General features: G+C 58.8%; 1 protein-coding gene across 1 annotated transcript in view; it reads left to right on the forward strand.

The window, feature by feature from the left end:
- The window catches only part of C3 (complement C3), a gene marked incomplete at both ends in the record, with an annotated part of 29,569 nt that overhangs the window by 1,808 nt on the left and 13,168 nt on the right, over positions 1-14,593 (forward strand). The window contains 20 exons of the mRNA XM_080361371.1: positions 840-999; positions 1,830-1,900; positions 1,974-2,068; positions 2,152-2,234; positions 2,602-2,692; positions 3,449-3,551; positions 4,245-4,365; positions 5,028-5,143; positions 5,344-5,490; positions 6,098-6,310; positions 6,550-6,744; positions 7,891-8,052; positions 8,133-8,262; positions 9,115-9,186; positions 9,877-10,107; positions 11,435-11,546; positions 12,289-12,374; positions 13,194-13,333; positions 13,414-13,626; positions 14,279-14,345. Of these exons, the coding sequence (XP_080217497.1) occupies positions 840-999; positions 1,830-1,900; positions 1,974-2,068; positions 2,152-2,234; positions 2,602-2,692; positions 3,449-3,551; positions 4,245-4,365; positions 5,028-5,143; positions 5,344-5,490; positions 6,098-6,310; positions 6,550-6,744; positions 7,891-8,052; positions 8,133-8,262; positions 9,115-9,186; positions 9,877-10,107; positions 11,435-11,546; positions 12,289-12,374; positions 13,194-13,333; positions 13,414-13,626; positions 14,279-14,345 (2,608 nt within the window). The remainder of the gene's footprint in view (positions 1-839; positions 1,000-1,829; positions 1,901-1,973; positions 2,069-2,151; positions 2,235-2,601; positions 2,693-3,448; positions 3,552-4,244; positions 4,366-5,027; positions 5,144-5,343; positions 5,491-6,097; positions 6,311-6,549; positions 6,745-7,890; positions 8,053-8,132; positions 8,263-9,114; positions 9,187-9,876; positions 10,108-11,434; positions 11,547-12,288; positions 12,375-13,193; positions 13,334-13,413; positions 13,627-14,278; positions 14,346-14,593) is intronic.

Below are 14,593 nucleotides of genomic sequence, written 5' to 3' on the forward strand. Positions count from 1 at the left end.
CACTGACCCCTCCTGACCCAACGAGGTGACCGGGAGGAGGTGGGGAACCTCCATGGGGGTGGTGGCATCTGGGGTGGGGTGGTGACCATGGGGTCCTTGGGGATGGTGACCTGGGGTCCTTGGGGACAGTGGTGTCAGGTCCTTGGGACAGTCACCCCATGTCCTTGGGGATTGTCACCATGGGGTCTTTGGGTCAATGACACCAAGTCTTTGGGGACAGTGACCATGGGGCCCTTGGGGATGGTCACCATGGGGTCTTTGGGGTCAATGACACCAAGTCTTTGGGGACAGTGACCATGGGGCCCTTGGGGATGGTGACCATGGGGTCCCTGGGGACAATGATCCCTGGTCCTTGGGGATGGTGACCATGGGGTCCTTGGGGACAGTGGTGCCAGGTCCTTGGGGATGGTGACCATGGGGCCCTTGGGGACAATGATCCCTGGTCCTTGGGGATGGTGACCATGGGGTCCTTGGGGACAATGATCCCTGGTCCTTGGGGATGGTGACCATGGGGTCCTTGGGGACAGTCACCCCAGGTCCATGGGGACAACGACCCCAAGTCATTTGGGACAGTGACCATGGGATCCTTGGGGACAGTGACCCCATGTGCTTGGGGACGGTCACCACAGGGTCCTTGGTGATGGTGACCATGGGGTCCTTGGGGACAGCCAGCTCAGCTCCTTGGTGACAATGACCCCATATCCTTGGAGATGGTGACCATGGGGTTCTTGGTGATGGTGACCCTAGGGACCTTGGTGACCATCACCTAACACCCTCATCTCGCTGCCATCCCATGGTCCCCATGGGGCGGGTGCCACCGGTGTCCCCTGTCCCCGCAGGTGTCGGCCAAGGAGCTGCCGCCGGGCCAGGGGAAGCGCTTCGTGTCGGTGACGGCGCGGGTGGCCCAGGTGACACTGGAGAAGGTGCTGCTGGTGTCACTGCAGAGCGGCCACATCTTCGTGCAGACGGACAAGCCCATCTACACCCCCAGCTCCACCGGTGGGTCCCCTTGGTGGCATCCTGGGCTCTTCTTGGTGGCATCCTGGGCTCTTCTTGGTGGCATCCTGGGGTCTTGGGTCCCTTCTATGGCATCTTGGGCTCTTCTTGGTGGCATCTTGGGCTCTTCTTGGTGGCATCTTGGGCTCTTCTTGGTGGCATCTTGGGGTCTTGGTGGCATCTAGGGTTTTGGGTCCCTTCTATGGCATCTTGGGGTCTTCTTGGTGGCATCTTGGGGTCTTCTTGGTGGCATCTTGGGGTCTTGGGTCCCTTCTATGGCAACTTGGAGTCTTCTTGGTGACATCTTGGGGTCTTGGTGGCATCTTGGGGTCTTGGGGTCTTCTTGGTGGCATCTTGGGGTCTTGCATCCCTCCTATGGCAACCTGGGGTCTTCTTGGTGGCATCTTGGTGTCTTGCATCCCTCCTATGGCAACCTGGAGTCTTCTTGGTGGCATCTTGGGGTCTTGGTGGCATCTTGGGGTCTTGGTGGCATCTTGGGGTCTTGGTGGCATCTTGGGGTCTTGGGTCCCTTCTATGGCATCTTTGTCTCTTCTTGGTGGCATCTTTGTCTCTTCTTGGTGGCATTTTGGAGTCTTGGGTCCCTTCTATGGCATGTTTGGCTCTTCTTGGTGGCATCTTGGGTTCTTGACGGCATTTTGGGGTCTTGGGTCCCTTCTATGGCATCTTGGGGTCTTGGGTCCCCTCCATGGCATCTTGCCATCCTGGTGTCACCTTGGGTTGCTGGGGACCAGCTCCTATTTGGGGACATCCCCCCATTTGTGGGTGTCCCCACCCTGTCCCTTCTCACCATGTCCCCATGTCCCCCCACCCAGTCCTTTGTCGCCTCTTCGCCCTGAACCACCGCATGGAACCGGCACCCAAGACGGTGGTCGTAGAGTTCAAGGTGGGTTCCCACAGGTGACATGGGGACACGGGGACCCCGATGTCACCGTCCCCAACGTCTCCGTGTCCCCCAGACCCCCGACAACATCATCGTCAAACAAGTGCCCGTGTCCTCGCCCATGAAAACCGGCATCTTCTCGCTCAACCATTACCTGCCCGAGGTCGTCAGGTGGGTGTCACCTCCACGGGGGACACGGGGACATCGGTGGCCACCACTTTGTCCCCTCACCTTGTCCCCTCGGTCTTTCTCAGCTTGGGGACGTGGACGATTATGGCCAAATTTGAAGATTCGCCAGAACAGGTCTTCTCCACCCAATTTGAAGTCAAAGAGTATGGTAAGGTCGCCGGACGCCTGGGTCCTTCCCGGACGCCTGGGTCCCTCGGGCCCCTCCCACATGCCTGGGTCCCTCAGTCTTTGACACATACCTGGGTCCCTTGGGCATCTCCCGGACGCCTGAGTCCCTCAGTCTTTGACACATATCCGGGTCCCTCGGTCTCTCCCGGACGCCTGGGTCCCTCGGTCTTTGACACATACCTGGGTCCCTCGGTCTTTGACACATACCTGGGTCCCTCGGTCTTCTCCTGCACGCCCGGGTCCCTCGGTCTCTCCTGAACGCCTGGGTCCCTTGGTCTCTCCCGGACGCCTGGGTCCCTCGGGCCTCTCCCGAACGCCTGGGTCCACCGGGTGCCCATCCCCCGCAGTGCTGCCGAGCTTCGAGGTGCTCCTGGAGCCCGAGGAGAAGTTCCTGTACATCGACCGGCAGGAGGATTTCCGGGTGACCATCACCGCCAGGTGGGACGGGGACACCCGCGTTCTGCAGCTTTGGGGTCAAAACCCCACCCGAGGGACAGTGGGACAGTGGGGGGTGACATCGACCCCGTGGGATGTCCCCAGGGATGGGGGTGGCACCGGTGGAAGGTGACGGGGTGAGGGCGGTGGGGACAAGGGGATGGATGTGACAGGAGGTGAGGGGACACGGGGTGATGTCCCCAGGGGTGACATGGGGACATGGGCAGGTGGAGTGACAGGGACACTGATGAGGATGTGGGGCAATGGGGTGACAGGGTGACACGATGAGGATGTGGGGGACACGCGGTGACAGTGACAGGGATGCGATGGGGACACGGTGACAATGATGGGGATGCGATGGGGACACAGTGACAATGATGGGGATGCAATGGGGATATGGTGACAGTGACGGGGATGTCATGGGGACGCGGTGACAGTGATGGGACTGCAGTGACAGGGATGTCATGGGGACATGGGGACAGTGATGGGGACACGGTGACAGCGACAGAGATGTCATGGGGATGCGGTGACAGTGATGGGACTGCAGTGACAGAGATGTCATGGGGACATGGGGACAGTGATGGGGACACGGTGACAGCGACAGAGATGTCATGGGGATGCGGTGACAGTGATGGGACTGCGGTGACAGTGATGTCATGGGGACATAGGGACAGTGATGGGGATGCGGTGACAGCGAAAGGGATGTCATGGGGACGTGGTGACAGTGATGGGGACGCGGTGACAGCGGCTCGTCCCCAGGTACCTGTATGGGAAGCGCCTACAGGGCTCGGCGTTCGTCCTCTTCGGCGTCATGGTGGACGACGAGAAGAAGAGCATCCCCCAGTCCCTGCAGCGCATCCAGGTGACACCAGCAGTGTCCCTTGTCCCCATCCCATGTCCTTGTCCCTGTCCTGTGTCCCTATCCACAGCCCCATCCCCATCCTGTGTCCTTGTCCCCATCCTGTGTCCTTGTTCCCATCCCATGTCCCTGTTCCTGTTCCCATCCCATGTCCTTGTCCCTTGTCCCCATCCTCATTTCATGTCCCTGTCCTGTGTCCCCATCCCACAGCCCCGTCTCGATTCTGTGTCCCCGTCTCCATGTCCCTGTCCCCATCCCATGTCCTTATTACCATTCTGTGTCCCCATCCCCAACCCTACTCTGTGTCCATGTCCCCGCCCTCATCCTCTGTTGTCCCTTGCTGTCACCCCCATCCCTCCACCTGTCCCCATCCCAATCCCTGTGTTTGTCCCCAACCTGGTCCCCATGGCTGTCCCCTGTCACCACCTTTGTCCCCAACTCGGTCCCCATGGTTGTCCCCCATCCCCATGGCTGTCCCCTGTCACCACCCTTGTCCCCAACCTGGTCCCTATGGTTGTCCCTTGTCCCCCTTGTTGTCCCCTCTCACCACCCCCGTTCCCATTGTTGTCCCCCATCCCTATGGTTGTCCCCTGTTCCCATCCCTGTCCCCACCCCAGTTCCCATGATTGTCCCCTGTCCCCATGTTTGTCCCCTGTCCCTGTTGTTGTCCCCTGTCCCACCAACCCTGTCCCGCAGGTGACCGACGGGGACGGGGAGGCCACACTGTCCATGGCCGACCTGCGGCAGCGGTTCAAGAACCCCCAGGAGCTGGTGGGACATTCGCTCTACGTGTCCGTCACCGTCCTCACCGACTCAGGTGTGCGGGGGACATGGGGGGACATGAGGGGACATTGGGGAACAGGGACAGTGGGGACACATGAGGCCACTGGCTCTGTCTGTGTCACAGGACTCAGCAAGTTTGGTGGGTGGGGGACACCTGGGGACATGTGGGGACATAAGGGGATGGGGGCAGCAGGGACAAGTTGGGTTTGGGGACACGTTGGTCTGGGACTCCAAAGGATGGAGAGACAAGGGGTTGGGGACACAAGGGTTGGGGACAACAAAGGATGGAGAGACAAGGGGTTGGGGACACATGGGTTGGGGACACCAAAGGATGGAGAGACAAGGGGTTGGGGACACCAAAGGATGGAGAGACAAGGGGTTGGGGACACATGGGTTGGGGACACATGGGTTGGGGACACCAAAGGATGGAGAGACAAGGGGTTGGGGACACCAAAGGGTGGAGAGACAAGGAGTTGGGGACACCAAAGGGTGGAGAGACAAGGGGTTGGGGACAAAGGCGTTGGGTGCACCAAAGGATGGAGAGATGAGGGGTTGGGGACACCAAAGGATGGAGAAGACCAGGGGCTGGAGACAACGAGGATGGGGTTGGGAACAGTGAGGATGGGGACACCTGGGGCCACCCAGGTCCCCTGGTGGCCGCCACGGGTGACATGTCCATCCCCATGGCCACCGCAGGCAGTGACATGGTGGAGACGCAGCGCAGTGGCATCCGCATCGTGACGTCCCCCTACACCATCCACTTCACCCACACCCCCAAGTACTTCAAGCCGGGGATGCCCTTTGACCTGACGGTAATGCCACCTGGGGACAGCGTTGGGGACAGTTGGCCAATGACCCCCATGTGTCACCAGCATCATGGTGGGGACAGGACAAACCTGGGGGGATTGTGGTTGGAGGAGACGTGGGGACCAGAGTTTGTCCCTGTGTCCTGTCCCTGTGTCACCTGGATGGCACCGGGTGACGTGTCCCTCGTGTCGTGTCCCCCTGTCAGGTCTACGTCACCAACCCCGATGGGTCCCCGGCTCCGCGTGTCACCGTCAAGGCCGATGGCTTCCAGGGGATCGTCTCCACCCAACGCGACGGCACGGCCAAGCTGGTCCTCAACATGCCGGCCAACAAGGACACCGTCCCCATCACCGTGAGTGACAATCGGCACCGGGGTAGCCAAGGTGGGGACAGGGGCAACCTGGGGGTTGGGGTTGCTGTGACAACAGTGGTGGTGGAGATGTTCGGGTGACCAAGGAGTTCATGATAGTTGACCAAGGGAGATGGTCAGGTTGACCAATAGATGGTCAGGTTGACCAAGGAGTTCATGATAGTTGACCAAGGGAGATGGTCAGGTTGACCAATAGATGGTCAGGTTGACCAAGGAGTTCATGATAGTTGACCAAGGGAGATGGTCAGGTTGACCAATAGATGGTCAGGTTGACCAATAGATGGTCAGGTTGACCAAGGAGTTCATGATAGTTGACCAAGGGAGATGGTCAAGTTGACCAAGGAGTTCATGATAGTTGACCAAGGGAGATGGTCAGGTTGACCAAGGTGGTCAGGTTGACCAAGGTGGTCAGGTTGACCAAGGTGATCAAGTTGACCAAGGAGCTGATGACGATTGACCAGGTCCCAGGCCAGCAGGGAACACCAGCACAACCAAGACCTCTACGGCAGCCCAGACCTCCATGTTGACCCCCATCCAGGTCCACACCTCTCCCCATTGACCCAACGTCACCGTGTCCCCCGTGTCGCAGGTGCGGACGGACCAGCCGGGGCTGCCGGCCGAGCGCCAGGCGTCGCGGCAGATGACGGCGGAAGCGTACCGCAGCCAGGGCTCCTCCGGCAACTTCCTCCACCTGGCCGTGGGGGCCACCGAGGTGAAGCCTGGGGACAACCTCGTCGTCAACTTCCACCTCAAGAGCAACAGCAACGCCGTCCGCGACGCCGTGCGGTTCTTCACCTACCTGGTGAGGGCGCGTGGGCCGCCCCATTGTCCCCCATCTTAATCCCAGAGTGTTGGAAGGGATCTCAAAGCTCACCCGGTCCCCCCGAGCAGGGACACCCAGCTGAGGTGACACAGGAACGTGTCCCTGTCCTTGAGTTGAGGGGCTACAATGGGACACAATATTCCACACGCGGCCTCAAGTCTTGGTGACTTCGGTGACCGCGTGGCCACCAACCGCGTCCTCTCCTCGCCCGCCCGCAGGTCATGAGCAAGGGCCGCATCGTGCGCGTGGGGCGGCAGGCGCACGAGGCCGGGCAGAGCCTGGTCACCATGTCGCTGCCGGTGACGGCCGAGCTCATCCCCTCCTTCCGCATCGTGGCCTATTACTACGTGATGCCTGGCGAGATCGTGGCCGACTCCGTCTGGGTGGACGTCAAGGATACGTGCATGGGCAGCGTGAGTGGGACCTTGAGGGGTCTTGGGTGACTCTTGGAAGGGTCTTGGGTGACTCTTGGAAGGGTCTTGGGTGACTCTTGGAAGGGTCTTGGGTAACCCTTGAAGAGTTTGGGTGACCATTGGAAGGGTTTGGGTGACTCTTGAAGGGTCTTGGGTAACCCTTGAAGAGTTTGGGTGACCATTGGAAGGGTTTCGGTGACTCTTGAAGGGTCTTGGGTAACCCTTGAAGAGTTTGGGTGACCATTGGAAGGGTTTGGGTGACTCTTGAAGGGACTGAGTGATCCTTGAGGTGGCCCTTGGGGGACATTTGGAAGGGCTTGGGTAACCCTTGAGGAGTTTGGGTGACCATTGGAAGGGTTTGGGTGACTCTTGAAGGGTCTTGGGTGACCCTTGAAGAGTTTGGATGACCATTGGAAGGGTTTGGGTGACTCTTGAAGGGATTGAGTGACCCTTGAGGTGGCCCTTGGGGGACATTTGGAAGGGCTTGGGTGACCCTTGAAGAGTTTGGGTGACCATTGGAAGGGTTTGGGTGACTCTTGAAGGGTCTTGGGTAACCCTTGAAGAGTTTGGGTGACCATTGGAAGGGTTTCGGTGACTCTTGAAGGGTTTGGGGGTAACCCTTGAAGAGTTTGGGTGACCATTGGAAGGGTTTCGGTGACTCTTGAAGGGTTTGGGTAACCCTTGAAGAGTTTGGGTGACCATTGGAAGGGTTTCGGTGACTCTTGAAGGGACTGAGTGATCCTTGAGGTGGCCCTTGAGGGACTTGGGTGACCCTTGCGGGGTTTGGATGACCATTGGAAGGGCTTGGGTGACCCTTGAGGTGGCCCTTGAGGGACTTGAATGACTCTTGAGGGGTTTGTGTGACCATTGGAAGGGTTTGGGTGACCCTTGAAGGCTTTGGGTGGCCCATGATGGGGACTGGGTGTCACTTGGGTGCTTTGGATAGTCCATGAGTGACTTGGGCAGCCTATTGATGGTCCAGATGTTCCACCATGAGGAACATCAACCACCCCTGGAGGTCCCCACCACCCCTTGGGGTCACGGCAGCTCCTGGGGATGTGGTGAAGGTTCTTTTGGGGTGTCCCATGGACATCAGCCAATGCCACCCCGTGTTCCCAACCCAACACCACCTCATGTCCCCCCCAGCTGGTGGTGAAGGGCGCGTCGGAGGCCGACAACCGCGTCCACGAGCCAGGGACGCCCATGCGGCTGCGCATCGAGGGCGACCACAACGCCCACGTGGGGCTGGTGGCCGTGGACAAGGGCGTCTTCGTCCTCAACAAGAAGCACAAGATCACCCAAGCCAAGGTGAGCGAGCACGTCCCTGCCGTCCCCGCTGTCCCCGTTTGTCCCGGTGGCCGTCACCCTTGTCCCCAACGCGGCCGTAGGTGTGGGACACGGTGGAGAAGAGCGACATCGGCTGCACCGCGGGCAGCGGGAGGGACAACGTGGGCGTCTTTGCGGACGCCGGGCTGAGCATCGTCACCAGCGAGAAGGTCACCACGCCACAGCGAGCGGGTAGGGGACGCGCTGGGGACAACCTGGGGTGGCATCTCAAGGGTGACACCTTGGGGATGTGGCACGTCAGTGATGGGCTCAAAGATGGGTAGGGGACATGTTGGGGACAACATGGGGTGGCATCTCAAGGGTGGCACCTTGGGGATGTGGGACATCAGGGATGGGGCTCAAAGATGGGTAGGGGACATATTGGGGACAACATGGGGTGGCACCTCAGGGATGTGGCACTTCAAGGATGGGGATCAAAGATGGGTAGGGGGGACATTGGGGACAATCTGTGGTGGCATCTCAAGGGTGACACCTTGGGGACATGATACTTCAAGGATGGAGCTCAAAGATGGGTAGGGGACACATTGGGGACAACCTGGGCTGACACTTCAAGGGTGACACCTTGGGGATGTGGCACATCAGAGATGGGGCTCAAAGATGGGTAGGGAACATGTTGGGGACAACCTGAGGTGGCACTTCAAGGATGGGCCTCAAGGATGGGTAGGGGACATGTTGGGGACAACCTGGGATGGCATCGCAAGGGCAACACCTTGGGGACGTGACATGTCAAGAATGGGGCTCAAGGACAGGTAGGGGATATATTGGGGACAACCTGGGTGACACTTCAAGGGTGACACCTTGGGGACATGATACTTCAAGGATGGGGCTCAAAGATGGGTAGGGGACGCATTGGGGACAACCTGGGGTGGCATCTCAAGGGTGACACCTTGGGGACATGGCACTTCAAGGGTTGGGGAATGTGACACCTGAAGGTGTCCCCTGAGCTTTGGAAGGTGACACTTGGGTTCGGGGTCACATCCTGATGCCATGGGGTGGTGACACCTCTGTCCCCTCCCTCCCCAGATGTCCAGTGTCCCCAACCTGCCAAGCGCAAGCGCCGCTCCCTGCAGCTCATGGAGTACAAGGGCACCAAGGGTAGGTGACACCGGAGTGTCCCTTGTCCCCAAAAACACCAGGATGGCCCATGCCCCTGGGGACACCATGGTGTCCCATGTCCTTGAGGGATGTCAGATTGTCCCATGTCCTAATCCACACCGGTATCCCAAGCCCTGGTGACACCACAGCGTCCTATGTCCCAAAGGCCACCAGATTGTCCCAAAGGCCACCAGCGTATCCCTGGTCACACCATAACATTCCACACTCTACAGGCCACCAGAGTGTCCTAGAGGCCACCAGATTGTCCCATGTCCCCAAAGGACATCATATCATTCCATATCCCCATCAAGACCAGTGTCCCATGTCCCAAAGACCACCAGATTGTCCCATGTCCCCAAAGGACACCAGCTCATTCCATATCCCCATCAAGACCAGTGTCCCATGTCCCAAAGGCCACCAGATTGTCCCGTGTCCCCAAAGGACACCAGCTCATTCCATATCCCCATCAAGACCAGTGTCCCATGTCCCAAAGGCCACCAGATTGTCCCATGTCCCTGAGGGACACCAGCTCACTCTATCTCCCTATCAATACTAATGTCCCATGTCCCAAAGGCCACCAGAGTGTCCCAGGTCCCCGGTGACACCACAGATTCCATGACCCAAAGGCCACCAGCATGTCCCATGTCCCTGGGGATGCCGGGTGCCAGTCGGGTCCCTCGGTCCCATCAGCGGCCGAGTACACGGACAAGGCGCAACGCAAGTGCTGCGAGGACGGGATGAAGGACAACCCCATGGGACACAGCTGCGAGCGCCGGGCCACCTACATCCAGGATGGGGACACCTGCGTCCAGGCCTTCCTGACCTGCTGCAACTACATCAAGGGCATCCGCGAGCAGAAGCAGCGCGAGCTCCATCTCCAGCTGGCGCGAAGCAAGTCCTGGGTCATAGGGTTGGGGGATGGTTGGGTGAAGGTTGGGGGATGGTTGGGTGAAGGTTGGGGGATGGTTGGGTGAAGGTTGGGGGATGGTTGGGTGAAGGTTGGGTGAAGGTTGGGGGATGGTTGGGTGAAGGTTGGGAGATGGTTGGGTGAAGGTCAAGAGAACCTCAAGCGATGGTTGGGTGATGGTTGGATGAAGGTCAAGAGAACCTCAAGCAATGGCTGGGAGAAGGTTGGATGAAGGTTGGGTGATGGTTGCGTGAAGGTTGGGTGAAACTTGGGTGAAGGTCAAGAGAACCTCAAGCAATGGTCAGGTGAAGGTTGGGAGATGGTTGGGGGAAGGTTGGGTAGACCTTGGATGAAGGTTGGTTGAATCTTGGCTGAAGGTTGGGTTAAGGTCAAGAGAACCTCAAGTGATGGTTGGGAGAAGGTTGGGTGGAGGTTGGGTTATGGTTGGGTGATGATTGGATGAAGGTCAAGAGAACCTCAATTGATGGTTGGGAGATGGTTGGGTGAAGGTTGGGAGATGGTTGGGTGAAGGTCAAGAGAACCTCAAGCAATGGTTGGGAGATGGTTGGGGGAAGGTTGGGAGATGGTTGGGGGAAGGTTGGGAGATGGTTGGGGGAAGGTCAAGAGAACCTCAAGCAATGATTGGGTGAAGGTTGGGTGAAGGTTGGGTGAAGGTCAAGAGAACCTCAAGCAATGATTGGGAGAGGGTTGGGGGAAGGTTGGGTGATGGTTGGGGGAAGGTTGGGAGATGGTTGGGTGAAGGTCATGAGAACCTCAAGCAATGATTGGGAGAGGGTTGGGTGAAGGTCAAGCAATGGTTGAGTGAAGGTTGGGAGATGGTTGGGTGAAGGTCAAGAGAACCTCAAGCAATGGTTGGGAGAGGGTTGAGTGAAGGTCAAGCAATGATTGAGTGAAGGTTGGGAGATGGTTGGGTGAAGGTCAAGAGAACCTCAAGCAATGGTTGAGGGAACATTGGGTGAATCTTGGGTGAAGGTCAAGCAATAGTTGGGGGAAGGTTGGGTGAAGGTTGGGTGAATCTTGGGTGAAGGTCAAGCAATGGTTGGGGGAAGGTTGGGTGATGGTTGAGTGAAGGTTGGGAGATGGTTGGGTGAAGGTCAAGAGAACCTCAAGCAATGGTTGGGTGATGGTTGGGGGAAGCTTGGGTGAAGGTTGGGGGAAGGTCAAGTGAACCTCAAGCGATGGTTGGGAGAGGGCTGGGTGGGGTTGGGTGCTGCCCACACGCTGCTCGAGCGGTGCTCGGATGATGCTGGGGGTGCTACCGGCTCCGCTCAGGGGTTGGTCTCCTGAGGCCACGGTCGAGGGGGATGGTGCCGCCCCCAGGCGAGGTGGACGATGGATTCCTGGACGATGACGACATCCCCTCGCGGAGCCTCTTCCCGGAGAGCTGGTTGTGGCAGGAGGAGAAGCTGACGGAGCCGCCCAACGATCTGGGGTGAGCGTGCGACCCCATCCCACCACCCCGTGGCTCAGCCTGGGGATCGGCACCTCCTCCCTGGCCAGCTCTGGAGGCTGGAGATCAGTTATGAATCCCCCAAGTCCATCAAGGGCCACCTTGGACCTCCTGAGTCAACCTGGGGACCAACTGTGACACCCTGGTCCAGCTCAGGTGGCACCTACACCCTCCTGGTCCACCTTGGAGACCAAGTGTGACACCCTGGTCAAGCTCAGGGACCATCTACACCCCCCTGGTCCACCTTGGGGACCAAGTGTGACACCCTGGTCCAGCTCAGGTGGCACCTACACCCTCCTGGTCCACCTTGGGGACCGAGTGTGACACCCTGGTCCAGCTCAGGGACCATCTACACCCTCCTGGTCCACCTTGGGGACCGAGTGTGACACCCTGGTCCAGCTCAGGGACCATCTACACCCTCCTGGTCCACCTTGGGGACCGAGTGTGACACCCTGGTCCAGTTTAGAGACCATCTACACCCTCCTGGTCCACCTTGGGGACCAAGTGTGACACCCTCATCAAGCTCAGGGACCATCTACAACCCCGTGGTCCACCTTGGGGACCAAGTGTGGCACGCTGGTCCAGTTTAGGGACCATCTACACCCCCCTGCTCCACCTTGGGGACCAGCTGTGAGCCCCTTACTCCAGCGTGGTGGCTGGTGCCACCTCCCAAGCCTGGCTTAGGGTTGGTTGTGACCTCGTTGGTCCTTCTCATCTTCACCAGCATCTCCGGAAAGACTCTGCCCATCTACCTGAAGGACTCCATCACTACCTGGGAGGTCTTGGCCGTCAGCCTGTCCCCAACCAAGGGTATGTGATGGAGGAGGAAGGTGCTCCCTGGGGATTGGAGGAGTTCCCCAAACCTTGGGGTCGTTCCATGGGACTTGAGGGATCTCCTGAACCTTGGGATGGCTCCATGGGACTTGAGGGATCTTCTGAACCTTGGTTGGCTCCATGGGACTTGAGGGATCTCCTAAACCTTGGGGATGGCTCCATGGAACTTGAGGGATCTCCTAAACCTTGGGGATGGCTCCATGGAACTTGAGGAATCTCCTGAACCTTAGGATGGCTCCATGGGACTTGAGGGATCTCCTGAACCTTGGGAAGATCTGTGGGACTTGAGGGATCTCCTAAACCTTGGGATGGCTCCATGGGACTTGAGGGATCTTCTGAACCTTGGTTGGCTCCATGGGACTTGAGGGATCTCCTGAACCTTGGGAAGATCTGTGGGACTTGAGGAATCTCCTAAACCTTGGGAGGACTCCATGGGACTTGAGGGATCTCCTAAACCTTGGGGATGGCTCCATGGGACTTGAGGGATCTCCTAAACCTTGGGGGTGGCTCCATGGAACTTGAGGGATCTCCTAAACCTTGGGGGTGGCTCCATGGGACTTGAGGGATCTCCTAAACCTTGGGGATGGCTCCATGGAACTTGAGGAATCTCCTGAACCTTAGGATGGCTCCATGGGACTTGAGGGATCTCCTGAACCTTGGGAAGATCTGTGGGACTTGAGGGATCTCCTGAACCTTGGTTGGCCCCCTGGGACTTGAGGGATCATCTTGGGGACATCCCTGGGACACAAGGAGCCCCTAAACCTGAGTCCCGTGTCCCCATGGGCCACCCGGCAGGGCTGTGTGTGGCCGACCCATACGAGATCACGGTGATGAAGGAGTTCTTCATTGACCTGCGCCTGCCCTACTCCGTGGTGAGGAACGAGCAGGTGGAGATCCGCGCCGTCCTCTACAACTACTGGACCCACGAGATCACGGTTGGTAGGAGACCCACGCTGGGTATCTAGGGGGGCTTTGGTGGCCACCTGGACCCCACGGCCAACTCGGTGTCCATCAGGTTCGCGTGGAGCTGGTCCACAACCCGGCCATCTGCAGCGCGTCCACCTCCAAGAAGCGCTACCAGCAGATCCTCAAGCTGAAGCCACAATCATCCTGGGCCGTCCCCTTCGTCATTGTCCCCTTGCAGCTGGGACAACATGATGTGGAGGTCAAGGCCGCCGTCCGGGGCAGTTTCGTGGCCGACGGCGTCAAGAAGAAGCTCAAAGTTGTGGTGAGTAGGTGTTGCTGCTCATGGTATCTCCACCATGTGGTGCCACCTCCATCGCTGAGATGTCCCCAGTGTGGTGGCCCTGTGACATCCGCATCTCTGGTTCCATCCTGGTGTTGACGTCCAAGGATCCTCCATCCAGGATGGTCAAGTGTGGTCTTCTGGGGTTCTCCCAGTTTGGCCCGTGACCTGGGGGTGCTGGTTTGTACTGGGACACCTTTCCTGGACAACCCTGGTGGTGGCATTTATGGCTATTGGGTCCCCTCCGTGGCACCTTGAGGTCTTCTTGGTGGTATCTTGGGATCTTGGTGGCATCTTGGGGTCTTGGGTCCCCTCCATGGCACCTTGAGGTCTTCTTGGTGGCATCTTGAGGTCTTGGTGGCATCTTGGGCTATTGGGTCCCCTCTATGGCACCTTGAGGTCTTCTTGGTGGCATCTTGGAGTCTTGGGTCCCCTCCATGGCACCTTGAGGTCTTCTTGGTGGCATCTTGAGGTCTTAGTGGCATCTTGGGGTCTTGGGTCCCCTCCATGGCACCTTGAGCTGTTGGTGGCATGTTGGGGTGGGACAACCTTCCTGGACAACCCAGAGGGAGGTTGGGAAGGGGAGGAACCCAAACCCAACCCAACCTGGAGCATTGGACTCTCCCATCTGCAGCCCGAAGGGATAAGGTTGGAGAAGACGGTGAAGATCGTTGAGTTGGACCCGAAGACGAAGGGAATCAGTGAGTGGTCCCAGGTGGCCTTGGGGATGTCCCAGCCCCATGGGGATGTCCCCGTCCCATGGACATGCCCCAGCCCCATGGGGATTTCCCCTGAGGGATTGGGGGCATCTCAGGGGACAAGGGAAGTCCCACCATGGGCCTGGGACATCTTGAGGGATGATGGATGTGCCACCAAGGGTGGGACTGGGACACCTTGGGGACAAGGGACATCTTGCTATGGAGATGAGGCATCTCAGGGAATTGGGGAC

The sequence above is a fragment of the Nesoenas mayeri genome (assembly GCF_963082525.1).
Source record: "Nesoenas mayeri genome assembly, chromosome: 31".
Taxonomy (NCBI): Eukaryota; Metazoa; Chordata; class Aves; order Columbiformes; family Columbidae; genus Nesoenas; species Nesoenas mayeri.